General features: G+C 44.6%; 1 protein-coding gene across 3 annotated transcripts in view; it reads right to left on the minus strand.

Annotated features, from left to right (window-relative positions):
- pcdh7b (protocadherin 7b) overlaps positions 1-8,009 on the minus strand; it is a 96,210-nt gene extending 88,201 nt beyond the window's left edge. For all 3 annotated transcript variants that reach the window (XM_028429614.1, XM_028429613.1, XM_028429615.1), the window contains exon 1: positions 4,076-8,009. In XM_028429614.1, the coding sequence (XP_028285415.1) occupies positions 4,076-7,150 (3,075 nt within the window). In that variant the 5' untranslated portion in view covers positions 7,151-8,009. The remainder of the gene's footprint in view (positions 1-4,075) is intronic.
- Between the last annotated feature and the right edge of the window lie 9,510 nt (positions 8,010-17,519).

Here is a 17,519-nt window from a genome sequence, read left to right on the forward strand (position 1 = left end):
CTCGACATTGCCACTTACAATCAGCGGCGTGGAGAGCAATCAAAGTGGCATGCGGCTTAAATTTCATGTCTTCTCCTTCCCTTTGCTCTTCTCTTTCTCTGTGACAAGTTCTCCAGCTTCTTCAATCGTGAGTATTTGTTTTTATACAGAGACAAATGTCTCCTGTGTGCAGAGGAAGGAAAAGGGGGAGACAAAGAAATAAAAGTGACGCACTCCTTTTCATGGTTTCCCCTATAGGTATAGAGAGTCAGTATTAAAATATTATGCAGACTAATATAGCAACCAGCTATAGCAATCTCTCTCTCTCTCTCTCCGGCTTCCACTATTTCTGCCTTCATATCAGGTAAGTCTAATCCTTAGATTAGTAATTGCCTTAGAGCAAATGCATTCAAATCACCAAACCAAATTATGCCAGAAAATGCTGCCCGCTGCAATTTCACGAGTATTACTGTGGTCTCTCACTCCTTCCATTTTCCCCCTCCGAAACATAAACAACAAAAAAGCCAGAGGAGCCATAGATTGAATTTAAGCCGTGATAGATCCAAAACAATTGTGATAACGTTAGCCACAGTCAGGGGTATACGAAAAGGACGAGCACTAATAACAAGCAAACATAGCAATAAACGAAGCTTCATCTCATTTCTTGCTAAATGAAAGAGTTCCACATTGTTGTTCCTGTGAAGTTACATGCTTTCTTCAGGAATAATTGGTAACAGTAACAATTGAGCCTATAATCTTACACTGTCAAAACCAAGAGGTCAGTTTTGCTAACAAACAAATAGCTGCTTTTGCTGCTTTGAGTAGCATCCTTGCTAGGCTGGTTTAGCTAACAAAAACAAAAACACGACCAAGTGTTGATTTTGTTTTTTGTATGTTTTTCAATAAATTGTCTGAAATGCGGGGAGGTCGGTCTGTTAGCATAGAAGCTACACAGAAATAATCAAGTAAAATTAACATAATTAATATAATGAACGTATCCAATACCTCGGCTGAGTTGCTAGCTGGCTGCAGATTAGCCTGTTAGCACTGTTGGCTAGCCAATATGCATGTTTAACATATTGAGGAATATGGCTGACTGTATGTCAGTCTGTTAGCATCCTCTGCAGGGTGCCTAAGTAGCAAACAAAGACTGTCCAGTGTAAACATAATAAGTTGTTTCTGTGTGATTTCTCAGCTGTATTGCCAGCTGACTAGCCTGTTAGTGGATTTACATGTCTGAAGCTTTTAGATAACTTTTCAATCAAAAATAAACTTCAGTACAAACATTTATTCACTTTAAGTGTCGGGTTAGAGCAGCTTTGATTTGATTTGAGTTTTATTTGGATTAGTTGTGGCTTTCTTAAGTATTTAGGCAGCTACATTTTGTAAGGTTAAAACAAATGAGGCCACAGGCAAAGTGATACATTTCCATATTGGTTTCCGGATCTGCCTAGTACCTTAAGGCGAGATCACATCCTATGTTTTGGCTACAAACACCACCTTGCTGACCTCCATTTGCATGGTGATATTGTTTTGTCCTGTATGAGGGGTGAGGCGGGGGTGAGGATGTGCCCTATGCAAATGAGATGCTTCACACAGCCCTGTGCAGGCTTGTGCTGGAGAGCTTATTAGAGGGGGGGGGGGGTGCAGGAGGAACAGCTGGCCAGCGTGCGGGAGATAGAGGGTTAAGGCCAGCGTCCAGTTACGCTTGTTGCATCTGCCCAGAGGCAGGATAACCTGGTATAAATGTGCAGACCGGGGACTGGGGGAAGGGGGTGTGGGTGTGTGTGGGGGGGGGTCTGTACCTGCCCTGAGGGGCTGTGCTGCGAGAGCACAGCATACAAGCTGCTGCAGCTCACCACTGATTAAAAGTGATCCACCTGGGCACGAGTGGCGCTTTGAAGTGCAATGATAAAACAAAGGGCTGATGGGCTTGTGCTAATTCGGTGGCTAAGTGATTCTGTTCGCTCGCTGCATTTGGGTCGGACAGCGTTATTTGCTGGCACTGGACACAACACAAGCTCCTGCCAGATGTAATAAAGTTAAGTGATCTGTTAAGTAGATACTCATCAGGATGCAGGCATGTGAGGAGCGGCAAGACGCCCTGTTGTACACAGGAGGGGGGGGGGGGGACATATGAATAACACAAGCCGCAATCAATGGAGTTACAGGAAGAGATGAAATGTCAGGTCTGCTGCTGCCCCTCCTGCTCGAGGTGACACGCTGGCTTCTCCTTCCATAGTTAGCTCATAGCTTAATGACTGTATAAATGCCTGATGGGCTAAAAACGAAAGGGTTCGCCTCACTGATAAACTCCCTCAGTTGCCTGGTTACCTGCCCGAGCAGGTTGCCTGCCTGCGCTGTTATTGTAAGATTAAGGTGGGCGAGTAGGGAGGGAAGACGGAACCCGATACCTCAGAGATTACAGTCAACGGTCAGCACAGTTCTCCCCCTTGTCTTCCTCTGTTTCTACCCAGGCCCCCATTGTGAAAACAGTAGGGCCCATTCTCTTTACGGCTAACAGGGCCCGTCTCTATCTCTTCCCCCAGATGGACAAAAAAAAAAAGAGAAGGAGCCATACATCTGAGATCAGAAATAATATGTAAAGTATAATAAATTAGGCACAGATTGTTCTGAGCCACACAAGCACCCTTGAGTGTTTTATTACATCTTTAGCTGGTCGTGGCACAACGGAATATTTTTAGATGCCTAAAATCAAGAGCATGACCGCTCCACCACTTAATGTAATATAAACGTGGCTATTTAATGCCGTAATTGGAGCACATGAATGCACACCTTCTCTTCAATTAGACATTCAATCGAGCCCTGTTCATCACCCCCATCCCCTCCACGCCCTCCAGACACTTTACAGACAACAAACACACCATGTGATTTCATTCTTCTAAACTCTTCACTCCCCCTGCATTCTAAAAAAATAACGTTACAGTCCATAAAAGTTACAGCAGTGTTAATGTACAGAGTCAATAAATAATTATTTAAGTGGAGCATAGCGACACACAATACATGCTGCTGCTGCTGCAGCAAATAGAGTGCCCTTTTAATTATGCAGGAGACATCGGAAAGCAACAGCACTCCTCACACTCTGGGAAGCAGCTCAGTGAATACGCCATATAAGAAGCTGTTAGAGACAGAGCAAGGAAAGGAGGGGAGAGAAGTTAAAAAAAGAGAGAGAGAGAGAGAGGACTGAAATGATTTGAGGGAGAGGAGAAAGAAAGAAGGAAAGGCGCCATTGTAGAGGTGGGTGGAAACATGCAAGCATGCGTCCATATAGAAGGGAAAGTGAGCAAGAATTCAAACAGAGTAGTGCTGACACCAAGTAAAAAGGACGATCAATAATTCATTAGATGCCAAACAACAACAAAAAAGTACTACAATAGCGTCTTTTTCCTCTGGAAGAAATGCAAATGTAGTTGGCTCACATAAAAATATGTGATGACATCACACAATTCCTCCTTTTTTTATTTAATACCATCAATTTAGAAACAGGAAGACGCAGGTACAAGATGGCAGACCTCACAAAAAGCCACGCTGGTGTTAAATTCAAGCTACAAAAGGAAGCCTTGTCTCACACACACACACACACACACATACATGGAGGGCAGGCCAGGGCTTGACACGGCTAAGGGGGAAGTGTAGCTGGGCCCCCTGCCACGCACCCCCCCTCTGGGATAAAATAACTGCAAACCAATCCCTTATGTGAGCTGTCTACAGCGTTGCTGCCCGACACACACACACACACGTGTGCTGGGGTTAGTCTCCGTGATGGAAAAGGCGGCCTCAACACACACGCTGTGATGAAAAAAACTTGTTTGGTCAAGTGGTAACAAAACCCCGTCCTGAGCTAATCTAATCTTTTTTTTTTCTGTCCTTTCAATATTACATGTGAATGGCACTCCAAACCAAAACAGATCAATACTGCTAACTTGACACACATTAGCACCATAAAGGCAACAAGACTACTGAGACTAGCCCTGTCAGAAAGCATTATGGTAGAGAGAACACTAAGAGGAAGAAGCAGAAGACATTTAAGAGTAGTGGAGGGAAAACAAAGGAACACTGAGATGTGTCTTCTTACCTGTTTGTTGTACTTGTTGATAGTTTGACTGCTGTATTCAGAGCAGTGGTCAGATCCAAGGGAAATGTTATCTCCGGTGCCAACAAAGGTATTGGCAGGGGGCAGGTCCTGAACTGCCTGGTGCTTTTTTCCAGCTGTGGGTGACTGCGGGTGAAGCTGCACAGTCGGGAGAGGTGAACTGGACTTGTAGTGTCGGGCCAGATCGGGACTCCCTGGCCCTCCGTTGACAGAGCGGTAGCGGCCCATGCCAGGACTGTCCGACAGCTTTTCGTTGACGCCGTCGTAGCGCTGCCCATTGGGTTTGGAGGCCTCCACGGTGACGATGCTGCTGTACAGCGGCTGTTTGGACTTCTGCTTCTTCTTATCTTTCTTGGGCTTCTTGGATTTGTCATGCTGCTGCGGTGTAAAGAAGTCCTCGTGGTCCTTCTTGCCCGCCTCATAGCCGTTCTTGTTCTTGGGGCGGCAGTAACGGGCCATGACGACGACAAGAATGATAAGAATCACTGTCATGATGCCCGAAACTACTCCGATGACGATGCTTAACCGCTGTTTGCTGAGGTCATAGTTGGGGTCACCGGCGATGTTGGTGTTCAGAGATGTGCTAAGGCTCTTTGCCACCTGGGCCTCCACTACTGTGGAGTTGGAAAGTGTCTCATTAACATACACATGAACCAGGGTGGTGGTGCTCTGTGAGGGCTGCCCGCTGTCATTCACCTGAACCACCAGCCTGTGGAGGCCGTAGTGCTTCTGCTCCAGCTTGGCCATGAGCGAAATGACCCCAGTGCCCCCATCAATCTCAAACAGCTTGAAGGGGTTTCCCCCAATGATGCTGTAGTTCAGGTCTGCGTTGACTCCTGTGTCTGTATCTGTGGCTATGACGGTCCTGACTACCGTCCTGATGTTGCTGGAGGGGGGAAGGAGGGTATAGGAGCTGTTGATTGGGAAGGTGACTGTGGGTGCGTTGTCATTGTCATCCATGACAAAGAGTGACACGGTGGCAGTGGCTGATCTCGGAGGGTCGCCTCCATCTACAGCTTTGACAAGGAAGGTGTATGTGGTTTTCTGCTCTCTATCAAAAGACAGGGTGGAGAAAATAGTCCCTGTCTCATTCTCTATAGAGAAGATTTCCTCGTCTTCTTCAATGAAAAGGCCCATCTGTGCGTTTTGTTCTTTATCTGCATCAATGACTGTGACCATGCCAACCGGGCTGTTTGGATCAAGGTTCTCTTTGACGTAGAAGGTGAACACATCCTGCATGAACTTTGGTTCGTTGTCATTCTTGTCGGCCACAAGGACGACCACTGTAGCAGAACCCTGAAGGGTGTTTATGCCCTTATCTTTGGCTATCACTTTGAATTCGTAGCGCTCTGTTTGCTCTCTATCCAGAATGGTGTTTACTCTGATGTCTCCACTGTCTGCATCGATAGAGAAAATCCCATTTACTGATGAGTCAAGGGAATAGGCAATTTCAGCATTCTTGCCACTATCTGCGTCAATGGCTGCCACCGTTGTCACTCTCTCGCCAGGGGCATTGTTCTCTGGAAACGACACCTCCACTACATTCTGGCTGAAGATAGGAGGATTGTCATTAGTGTCACCCACTTTGACGATAAGAGAGTTATTACTTGCCAGACTGGGGCTTCCGGAGTCCACAGCCACTATGACCACGTTGTACTCCTGTGTGGCCTCGTAGTCCAGCGGTGCAGACGTGTGGAGGAAGTACTTCTTTTTATTCTGCTCTCCCTCCATCTCGCTGGCTGGTTTGAGCTGAAAGGGCACATCCCCCACCACTGTGCAGGTCACGATGCCGTTCTCCCCCTGGTCACGGTCTGACACCTGAACTAAGGCGATGGGTGTGTCCACCACCACGTCCTCAGCCACATTGGCAATCCCGTCTTTTAAGAATATGCGTCCAATTTTTCTGATCTCAATGGCAGGGACGTTGTCGTTCTCATCCTTGATGTTTAGCACCACTGTGGCCTTGTCCATTTTGGGTGGCTGTCCTCGGTCACGGGCCATTACTGTAAACCTCAGCTGGCTGACTTCTTCACGGTCGATGCGATGCAACACACTCAGCCACCCAGTGCTCTCATCTAACCTCAGCAGCCTCCTCACTGACTCTGTGGCTGCCCCAAACACATACTCTATTTGACCATTAACCCCCACGTCTGCATCAGCCGCTTTCAGCTGCAGGATGGGGGTGCCGGGGGAACTGTTCTCAGGCAGGTCGGCTTCGTACACACTCTTCTCAAACCGAGGGCTGTTGTCATTCACGTCGGTGATCATTACTCTCAGAATGGCCTGTGAGGACCGAGGGGGATCTCCTCCATCCCTGACACGCAGCGTGAGCTCATAGGAGTCTCTCTGTTCTCTATCAAGGGCCCCTTTAATGATGAGTTGGGGCTGCTTCTCTCCATCAGTAGTGTCAGCAACTTGCAGTTCAAAGACGCTGCTCCTGCTCGCTCCTTCATCAAATCTCCTCTTCCCCGAGTATGAATCCCCAGAAGAGCCCATGCGCCTCGAGTTCTCCCCATTGTCCTGAATAAGCTCATATCTCTCTATTCCATTTCTGCCAAAATCTCTGTCTGTGGCTGTGGGCAGCAGATAAAGGGTTCCAATGGGTCTGTTTTCCTCCACAGACAGTGTCAGGACAGGAGAAGGGAAGGATGGAGTGTTATCATTGATGTCTAATATGATGACTTTTCCCTCAAAGAGGTCGACCCAGCTCTGGGCAGGTCCGATCACTGACACTTCAAAATCTATAAAACACTCATTCTCATCAAAGATCATTTGGCACTGCTGTAATTTTTCACGGTCTATCCGCCTCTCGTTGGTGGTGAGCTCACCTGTTATGTTGTCTATTTTGAAGAAATCTGAACCCGATTCGAGGGTGAATGTCACCTCACCAGACCCGGCAACAATGCCCAGGTCGGCGGCTACGTTTCCTACTCTGACATCGGCTGGTCCCTCCTCAGCCAGACGATACCGGAGCACTTGCTTGGCAGCGGGCTGATTCACAAGCTGCAGGATGAGCATGCAATAGTACAAATAGTCCACTGCACCAGTAGTCCTCATTGTTCAGCCCTGGAGAAGAAAAACTTAAAGAAAAAAAAAATGTCCGAGATAATGATGTTTAATCACTGAGGGAAAGTCCGAGGATGTTATTTTTCATTCAGAGCAGAGCCCTCTGCTTCGGGATGCGTGAGACTTCATCCTCCGGACGCTCCTGCTGCAGTGAAAAGCAGCAAGTGCACGGGCTTTCCTCTCTCTCTCTCTCTCTCTCTCTCTCTCTCTTTCCTCCCTTCAGCTCTGATTATTAGTTGATCTTTCCTTGTGTTAGTGCTAGATCTTTTTTTAAAAAACACGCTGGGATATTAATTTAATAAGAGACACCAGAGAGAGGCTCCGTGCGCTCCGGACGATGCCCCAAATCTGTGAATGTCATGCGCGTAAAAGCCAAAAATCAAAGTCAGTCCACGTCCGCGCCGCTTATTTACTCACACTTTGTGGAATGTCCTTTTTTTGTTTGTGTTGTTGTTGTTGTTGGGTGAGGCTGCAATAATTCCTCTTGTCCTGTCAGTGATATGTCCAGAGGATCATTTAAATGCCCGCGCAGTTTCCAAACTCATCACACGGCGAGGAAACGGAGCGCGTCAACTCTCCGGTCCTGAAGAGAATGAAGGAAGCAAATGAGAGCTGTCCGGTTTATTATTCTGCTCTCTTTCCTCCAAGTCACTTATAGCAGAATGGTTCAGTTCTCTTCTGTATCTCTTGCTCCTTTTTCTTCCTGCGAGCCAACTCCACGACACTGAAAATTCAGGTCTGTGTTAAAAAGAATTAAAAAAAATAAAGAAGCGTATATCCAGATATTTTTTTTAAGGAAACGTTGCTTGGATTCCTCAGCCTGTTTCCCTCACCTGCAGACGCGCCGCATGTGTTGGCAGCCCCTATCTGCAGCACTGTGAGAGGGATTCACAAATGATATTGCAGTCCCTCTCTTCCCCTCTCTCTCCTTCCCTCTCTCTCTCTCTCTCTCGCTTTCTCTCTCCGCCCCCCTCTGGTTTCTTCTCCCCAAGCAGCGCACGTAAACAGGGTCGGACTTGGTCTCGATCGCCGGGTCCTGAGGCCAGCATACAATAACTGACCAAAAAAAACAACAGAGGTGGTCTTTGCGTTAATATGCTCGTTTTCCCTCTGTGTTCTGTGCATGTGATGCCTCCTGCACGCTCCTGTGGGCGACGTAGCGTAAAAGAAGTGCTTTAGTGTATTTTACAGTCGTCGTATTAAACGATATGGACACATTTTGTAGCTTGTGCTGCGGCGTTTTGCCGCAAAGGATTCAGAGCGCAACTTTTTACGCACAAGTTATCTGCTTTGTTTTTATGTGAAGCAGTTCCACGCAGCGCTACTACTACGACTGCTGCTGCTGCTGGTACTGTACGCGGGACAGACAGAGGGCTGGTCGTGTGCGCAGTGCTGTGTGTGTGTGTGTGTGTGTTTCCCCCCTTCTTTGGGTACTAAATATGAATGCGTGTGGTCGCCGGTGGATGTGCTCTCTCCGCGGCGTGTCTCTTTTCGCTTGTACAGTCCACCCATCACCCAGAAATGCAAGACTGTGGTCGCGAAATCATTTGTGTAAAGGAGGGGTTAATACAGACCCCCCCCCCCCCCCCACACACACACACACACACACAGACACACACTCTTACACACGCTCTTTCTATCCAAATGCAAGAGTTCTTTGATAATCGACCACTGCGCAAACCACACGCTGCTGTGTGTGTGTGTGTGTCTGTGTCCTGCTACAGTTGGCATGACAGTGATGGGCACGTTCATGTCATGCCATGCTCATGATATCCTCCACGCGTGGACGCACTGTAGCCTTCAATGTAGGTAAATTGCCACATTAAGGTGGATTTATCCGCGTTCACACTGCCGTGCGTGAGGATTTCCTCAACTTTAAATAGGATCTGTTTAAATATGGGGACAGTGCGGCGCCTTCTCTGTGTGTGTTTGTGTGTGCGTGTGTAAAATTATACAGCAAGTGAGTGTAATGAGTGAGTGAAGGAGTGAGGGACAGTGGGAGAGGAGGAAGAGGAGGAGGAGGAGAGGCAGCCTCAGTCTCAGCAGCTGCATCTTTCTCTCAGACGGCTGTCTGAATTCCAGCAGTAGCTTTATCCTTGCTTACTAGCGCCCTCTATCGGCAGATTAAAATCAAACCCCCTTAAAAAAGGCATTGAAGGAGGGCACACACACTCATTTAATCAAAACTAATCAACATATGCACTATAATAACTGCTGATTATAAACAGAAATGTAGCCTTTTTCAATTATGAATAATAATTTTTCATCATCTATGAGTTAAACATGCTATACAAGATATTCAGAACAGTAAACATGGTTTAATTCAGGTCCATAAATATAAATAAATCACCAATTAAGTTTTGTTCTTTCTAGTTCTATTTCTAACGGACTCTCACAGACAGACAAAGCCTCAACTTTTACCTAAAAGTATGCATTGTTAGTCACACAAATCAGCATGCACATGACATAAAACTCTAACAGATAGAGTATACTTATGCAACTTATTTTAACAGCTACATTTTGGATAAATGACCCAGCATTAGTTTGGTTATAATCCACAGCCTGTGGAGAGACGTGGAGTGTGCTGTGGAGAAGTGTGTTATAGCAAAAATTTTTATTGCACCTTCAAAAACAAAGTGCACAAAATGCTTTGGCAGGTAAAAACCTGATACCAGAAGGTGCAAATAAAACCAGTAATAGCTGAAAGGTGGGCCATCACCCCACTCTGATGCATGTACCTACTACACATGAAGTAGCTGTATACTAAAATACTGCAGTACCCCTTGTAGCATCTGGATGTTGGCTCCAAAAGTGAGTTAGTCCTCCATGTTAAAATATCCAGATTTACATGCTGGTACACAGGCAGCACAACTGGTACACAGCAACAAGGTTCATGGTTTGAATATGGCTGCTGTTTTGGCATGTTCTCCCCCTGCCTGCATGGGTTTTTTCTCCCAGAACTCTGGCTTCCTCCCACATACTAAAGACTCTAAAACGGCTGTAGGAGTGAATGTGGTTGTTTCATTGTGTTGTGTAGTGTTTGTGTAGTATATAGACGTTGTTTTATAATCAGAATTGTCTCTAAGAGCTTTACACCCGAGCCTGACCCCTAAGGAAGCTCTAGCAGACAGACTGTGGCAGGGAAAAACTGAGGCTGCAAACACATCCAAATAGGGTCACTGCTGCATATTTTCGAGGCAGACCCAGCTCAAAAGTGATCAGTAAAATCAATTAAGCAATTCTAAAATGAAGAGACAGTGAAGTCAGGAGTGGAGCGGTCAATATGACCTCATGCTTCTATTTGAAGACCCAGATACAGATAAGGAAGAAGCACACAGGTGATCCTGAGGCAGCGTTTACCATCAGAACCACCAAAATCAAGGCTCTAAAAAAATCACCACAGAAAATCATTATCATAGTCGTGCGTAAGATCGATCTTCTTCTCAAGTGGATGAGTGTTGGAAAATGATGCGAGTGCTGTTACAAAGACCTCATCAGCTCAAATGAGGTGTTTTTGAAAACGAGATGTCGGCGAAAAAAAAAAAAAAGAAGTGAGTCATACTCCCACGCTGTGACTGATCCAGATTAAAACAAGTTCTGATCAGAGATGATACAGGGCTCGCTCAAAAAAAAAGTCATCTCTGACTAAATGTTTTGCATTTTAAATATCCGTTCTAAATGTAAAAGGAATGGCTGAATTCCAAAATGGCTGCAGCTTCAGAAAAAAAAACAGATTTACGTCTCTCTATATATTTGTGCTTATTTTGCACAGTCCCAGTGGACGGTCCTGAAGCGTTAATGAAATGTGGGAAGAGAAAATGAAAAACTGAGATGATTGCACAGTCTGCTGAATTAATGCTTTCCATTTCATAAATATAATATGAGCTGAAATGTCTGCCTGTCCTTTAACACATTGCGGTGGTTAATGCTTATTGTAGTGCTGTGACACTTTGAGCAATAAAGTTGCAATTACGTTGGCTGTCAACATGAAATTACACTCTTGTTGTCCACTGATGTGAGCATGGCGGAGTAAAAATACAAAAATACACCTTATTCTTATTACAGGTTTTGCTACCATTGATTTGACACATTTTGCCAATGAGAATTTTTTTTTTGAGAAAGACGCCTACGTCCTTGTTAACCCTGTGAGAGCCATAGTACAGTTTCATATGCAGAAGAAGATTAGTTTTCTTCTTCTCTGGGAAAATAAAATATGCATTACAGCCCATTTATATTTAAACCTACACAAAATACTATTAAAATAATATTTTCTATAAGTATATATCATACAATATATGAATATCACTCAAAAATGCTCAAGGATAGCTGCAGTTCCACAAGTGGCCACTGGAGGGTGTCTCCATAGATATCCATGTTAAAATGTTGGTCACTTTGGACAATATTCCTGTATGATAGATAGATTTTTTTTGTCTGGAATTAGCGACCTATCGACCAATCAGAAAATAGAATTCCCCATTGCCAGGTGAGGGCTCATTCTCAGCTGCAAGCACACGTTCCATAAACATGCTCATCATGCTCGGAACGCAAAGTGTGGACAAGCTGGAGGTGGAAAATAACCATCAGGAGAGGGACAGAACAGCTACCATTATATTTGTAATGGGACGTCAGGACACAAGGCTAACTAACTGTATATTTTAATATATAAGTCACACCTGAGTATAAGTCGCATACCCAGCCAAAGGATGGAAAAACATGTGACTTATAGTCTGGAAAATATGGTGTATATATGTATAGTTAGCAACAGCTTTACTGAAAAGCTGCAGCAGACAGTCTGCATAATGTTGCATACAAATACATAACAATGTAAGGAGGACATACAAAGATTGTTTGATTACAGTAATTGTTTTTTTTCCCCATCTATCCGTGGAATCCACAAAAAGGCAGTTTATTTCAGCTCAACATGATTTGGCCACTTGTACATGTTCAAACTGTGTGATTGTCAGTCTCATTTTGTTGCACAGAACTCTCACTAACTGGCATTCAACACTGATTTTTTCTTGTCACAACTTTCCCACTGAGCTTCAGGTGTTCTATTTCAGATAGGAGAAAGTTGACAGTGTTACTTAATGTGCGATATTTTTAAAGGACTTAAAGCTACAGTACCACTGCTACTGTTGATCTCAGCTGAGAGATGGTGTACAGATGTCTGTGTGCTGTGTTTACTGGGTGTAAAAGTTAGTCTTGAGAAAATGTGAGTAAACAGGTCTGCAATCCAGGAGAAGCTATAAAACCATACTTAATTTGCACAACAACAATTGGACTATATATTCAGGATGCATGCAGCTGCTTAATTGGCTTTCAACATTTCCCATATATTCAGTAATTGTCATCTTGGCATTAATGGTACGCCGTGACAGCAGGATTACTCTCCTCATCCTAAAACTGTAGACAATTGTGCTGGTTTGTTTTCTGTGCTGGCTCTGTGAGCTCAGACTGTTAATAATGCAGCAAAAGTGGCGGATCACACTGCTGTGTGTATGAGCCGGCGATGAGCTCCACAATGTTTGCACTAATTATGACTTTGCCGAATGAAAATAGATGCTCTCCAAAAAAAAAAAAGAAAAAAAAGTCAGGTGACAGTCACACGTTGAATATTATTAGATACACAGCAGCCACAGCAGCCAGTTAGTGACATTCAGACTCTGAGTGTCATATGAAAAGTTGAAGGGAGATGTGTGGTTTCACCTCCTCCTGACATGTCATCCATTGTTCAGACTCTGGGGTCTTTTCCCACCATGGCAAGATATTTTGGCCTCACTTTTGATAAATGGGTGGAGGCAGAGTCAAGGCATCCATCTTTATATACAGTTTATGGTGCTATACAGTTATGTCTGATATATGGAATCCCAACTTCGAGGATGTGGGGTCTGCTGCTACAGTGCCAGAGGTAATGGTTATGGATGTCCAGATCCAATCACATGATCTGAAATTGGGCCCGATTACATGCTTTCAGAATCTGACATTACTTCCCGATCAGTACTAGGATATATATATCTATATATATAGATATATATATATATGATATATATATATATATATATAGATATATATATATATCTATATATATATATATATATATATATATATATATATATATATATATATAGATATATATATATATATATATATATATATATATATATATATATATATATATATATATAGATATATATATGTTGTTTGTATGTATTAGGGCTATCAATGACTCTCTGGCGCGTTGTCTAGGGGTATGAATGTGCCAATTTGGGTGCCAGAAGTCCTGGCTTCAAGACTCGGATGAGCCGTTTTATTTGTGAAATTTCCTGGTTTGGGGATGGATGAAGTATTTATAGCCTGGGGCAATGCGTTTTGGGCAGTTTGAAGTGTTGTGCCCGTGGAACTTGGTAGTTGGTGTGGTGGCGACTGCACCTTTCGAGACACACGGACACATAGAGTTTTGCTTATGCAAAAAGAAATGCAAGCAGTAACAGGTAGTAGGTTTGAAGTGATGAGTGAATGAGTGACCATTCGCTAAAAGTATCGGATCAGGACTTGGTATTGGCAGATAAGCAAAATCAATAGACTCTGACTCGAGGGCAAAAAAACCTGATCAGGACATCCCTAGTTGTGGTGCTTTGTGTTAAAAGCTTTTTGGTGACATAAAGGAATCTAACAAATAAAACATGGACTTTAGTGCAAGTGCTACAATGCTAACCCTGGACTCAGTCTCTTGGTGATCTCAACATTATTTCCTGTCTTATTACCAGTAACGTTGATTCCCATGTGGACACGGATGTGAAGATCATTTATGAATTCCAGTCTCTGTGTCATGCTCGGAATCAGAAGCCCAAAGACGTGATGTGGTTTGAATCTTCGGACGATTCCCCTCTCCATTATCAGATCTCACCGCAGAAACTGTGCCCACTCAACGTCTTATCGACGCTTTGCCGACACTCCCTGATGTTACAGGAACGGGCTTAACGCATCATCTCTGAATGTCCTTATCTTCCATATGTGTCTTTGCATGCGTGGGTGCCGGCATGGATTCACACTTCTTTTGCATATGTATAGGTTTTCCCTTGTATGCCGCTGTGTGGATGTGTCAGTCATTGTCCCGCTAGCTGCACGGAGCCTGTCCCTGACTGCATGGCCTCAGGAAGGGAAATATACAACGGCCTGTCAAGAACGTGTAAAAAAAAAAGTTGGCAGGATGGCGAGAGGGCGGGCGTGCAGCGGGCAGCCAGCCAGGCCACTCTTAGGCAACTCTTTGTAGTGCTGCCCCAGAGGTAATATGTCACGGCATCCTCCACTTTGAACGGCAGAGAGAGAAACATCAACAAGGGGTGACTCAACAGAAGAGAAGGAGAGAGTCCGGCACGGTGGTGGTGGTGCAGCTCAGCGAGCCTTTTTCTCTCCAACTCCCTCTGGCGAGTTGCTATTTTGAGAATCCCACTGCCTTCTCCCTCTGGGCTTTGCAGGAACTGTTGAAGAGATCACAATACAATAGAATTGGTTCAGAAAGTTTCAATAAGGCCCACATCATCCAGGTACAGGGGGGTAAAATGGATAGAGATGTGCTTTGAATATAAAGAGGCAGCAGTGGGTCTCGTTCAGTTAAGAATAATAAAAACCAGTGAGACCTTCAGGAGTTAAATTTGCTGTCGATTTCACACTGCAAGTGCTGCTGGTTATTGGTGTGCATCAGCATATCTTTGACTCTGGAGGGTGTCTTTGGCTAAAAACGTGTTAAAAATCACACTCTAACAGAACGCAGATTGAAGCCAGCCCCAGCATATTAGAGCATTCACACACCTGAGTCATGCAAATGATGGAAATAACCAAGATGGAAGATGAAGGATTTAATTTGTGACTCTGGTCCTGTTTCATCAGCATGAATCAATATTGGTGACCAGTGTTTGCTAACACTTTTCTGCATTTTGCTATTCTTTTTTTTTTTAGCAACCACACCCATAGGTGCAGTAGCGCCACCTGCTGGACCGGAGACTAAAGACTTCACCTTGTGAAGCGAGATCATATGTTGTCTCACTAGGTTTCAAGCAACAACAGTAGTTTAGACAAATCAGTGTACTGCATGGAACTACCAGCATCTAGGAAGAAGCAATCTGATTGGTTGTTAACATATGACAAATGATTCATCCAATCAACTACAAAGTATTTGTTTTGCTCTTTATACTTTCCAAACTTGTGATTCAACGCTAACGCTACAGCTAGCAAAACATATGGTGCCATGATGGCACTGTATTGACAGTAACATAACAAATAACATAACAAACATAATAAATTTTAACCCTTACATTATTTTTTAATGGCACAGATTTTATAGTTTTATAATCATATTCTATAATTTTATTTTGTATTTGTGAATGTTTTTTTAAGTTTAAAAAGTAATTGTTCATTTTTTTTTTCAATAATTGTATTGAGCTGCTAAAAACGAAGCACTTAGTGCTACTAGCGGTGTATTGCTCCAATCAGTCTGTGGACTCGTATACACTGTGTCATCATTACTCACCCCCACCCACACAGTCAGTCACCCAGTCACAACTTAATCACTGACACCAGTGACACAGAGGACTCACTGCTTTTCAAAAGCCCCTCAAACATCAAAAGCGGGGTCCTCTCAAAGGGCCCATTCAGAGGCCCTCTTTTTCAACGTGTCGCCTGCGGTCACTGTGAATGGGTCAATTTGGGGGGGGGGATCCGAAGCAACTTATATTGTGATAATTCCAGTGTCAACGCTCTGCAGTCCTCCCCTCAACCCGCTGATCCTCAATGAGCTCACCACTTGTCACACAGAGGAGAAAATCTGACACTTAAAAAGGGAAGTTCAGCACAATAACCCTGCTAATTCTGCACCAGGAAAACACACACACACACACACCAGCCCGGGCATGCAACACTAGACACATTATTAGGATCTGGTGTGGGAATAATAAGGATGAATTACCCCCCCTTTCCTGTGACCTAAAAATTGCAGAGCATACCAAATCTTGCCCTCGTGTCAGCGCCTGTCTGTTATTTGCATGCATTAAAGGGAAAATAGCGGCTCTGTTTTGTGACACTCATTTTGTGTCACTGTAGATAGTCACACAGATTGTCCCCTTTCTCTCACGCCCGTGGAAAACATTAAGTGTGAAGGGTAGTCATTTCCAATGCATAGTTACTACTTGAGTGCCACTGCTATGTTTGTGTGTGTGTGTTTGCCTGTCTGTCTGCTCTTGCCCGTGTGTTTATCTGTTTATGAACAGCGTCGGGAGTGTTTGTGTGCACTGTCCCACTGTTTCGGCAGAAAATGAGAAGACACCTGCTCGCCGATTCAGAGCTGGCTGTCAAAAACAGGAAAGAAAGCATGGTAGGAGAGAGAGGGGGAGAGAGAGAGAGCAACACAACACCCAGGCAGCCCCGAGATGTATCTATTCTGGCTCCCTGCTTCCCTCAAGCTGCTGGTAGGAGACTTCAAAATGGCTCCACTCCCTGCCACAGAGTGGGCTCTGCCCTGTCAAAATGTCTTTGAATGGAAAACACAGACTGAAAAGTTTCCTCCTTTCTCCTCTCTTCCCCCGTTGTTTTTCCTCTCTTGCTCCCTCATTCTCTTTTCCACTGCCTCTCTACCCCCCCTTCTGTCCATCCTTCATCGCACACAGAAAGGGCATCTCAGTGAAGCTCTCACTGAATGCTGCCTTTGCTTCGAGAAAAACTCTCTCTCTCTCTCTCTCTCTCTCTCTCTCTCTCTCTCTCTCTCACTGGAGCCCTGCCAGAGCTCTCTGTCTCGGTGAGGTATCTGCCAGTCACTCAGAAGTCCATTCTTCACTAAAACATGATGTCTATCTCCCGGGTCCTGTCTGTACAACAGTGCAGGTCTTGGTACCTTTGTCAGAAGCGATTATGATCTGTGTAGTCGGCACGATTGCAAACAAAATCAAAGCGGATAAAATTCGTCAGCCAGGGTCATTTCACATGGATGGGGATGCTGTAATGAGCGAGTGGTCGCCAAAAGTATGTGGACACCTCAACAGCATGGCTCCGCTCTTCTCTGAAGGTTTTCTTACATGATAACGATGTTTGTGCGATTCTTTTGTGCGTTGCCATCTTGGAACCAGTGTCTGCGCAGAAGAGGTCAGGAGTGGAAGTCACATTGTCACTGCTCTGCCTGAACACCACCCCCTCTCTTAATGTTTAGCCTAGGACTATGACATCACATCCTCCTATCCATTCTCTAAGGTGTGGAAGGCGGGGTTTCCAGGAAGGAATTAAGATATTTTGGCCTCATTATTGGGCAGCTGCCATGTCGTCCGTCTTTATATACAGTCTATGGTCTTGACAGGATTTTCTGCAGCATCAA

The sequence above is a fragment of the Parambassis ranga genome, chromosome 18, assembly GCF_900634625.1.
Source record: "Parambassis ranga chromosome 18, fParRan2.1, whole genome shotgun sequence".
NCBI classification, from domain to species: domain Eukaryota; kingdom Metazoa; phylum Chordata; class Actinopteri; family Ambassidae; genus Parambassis; species Parambassis ranga.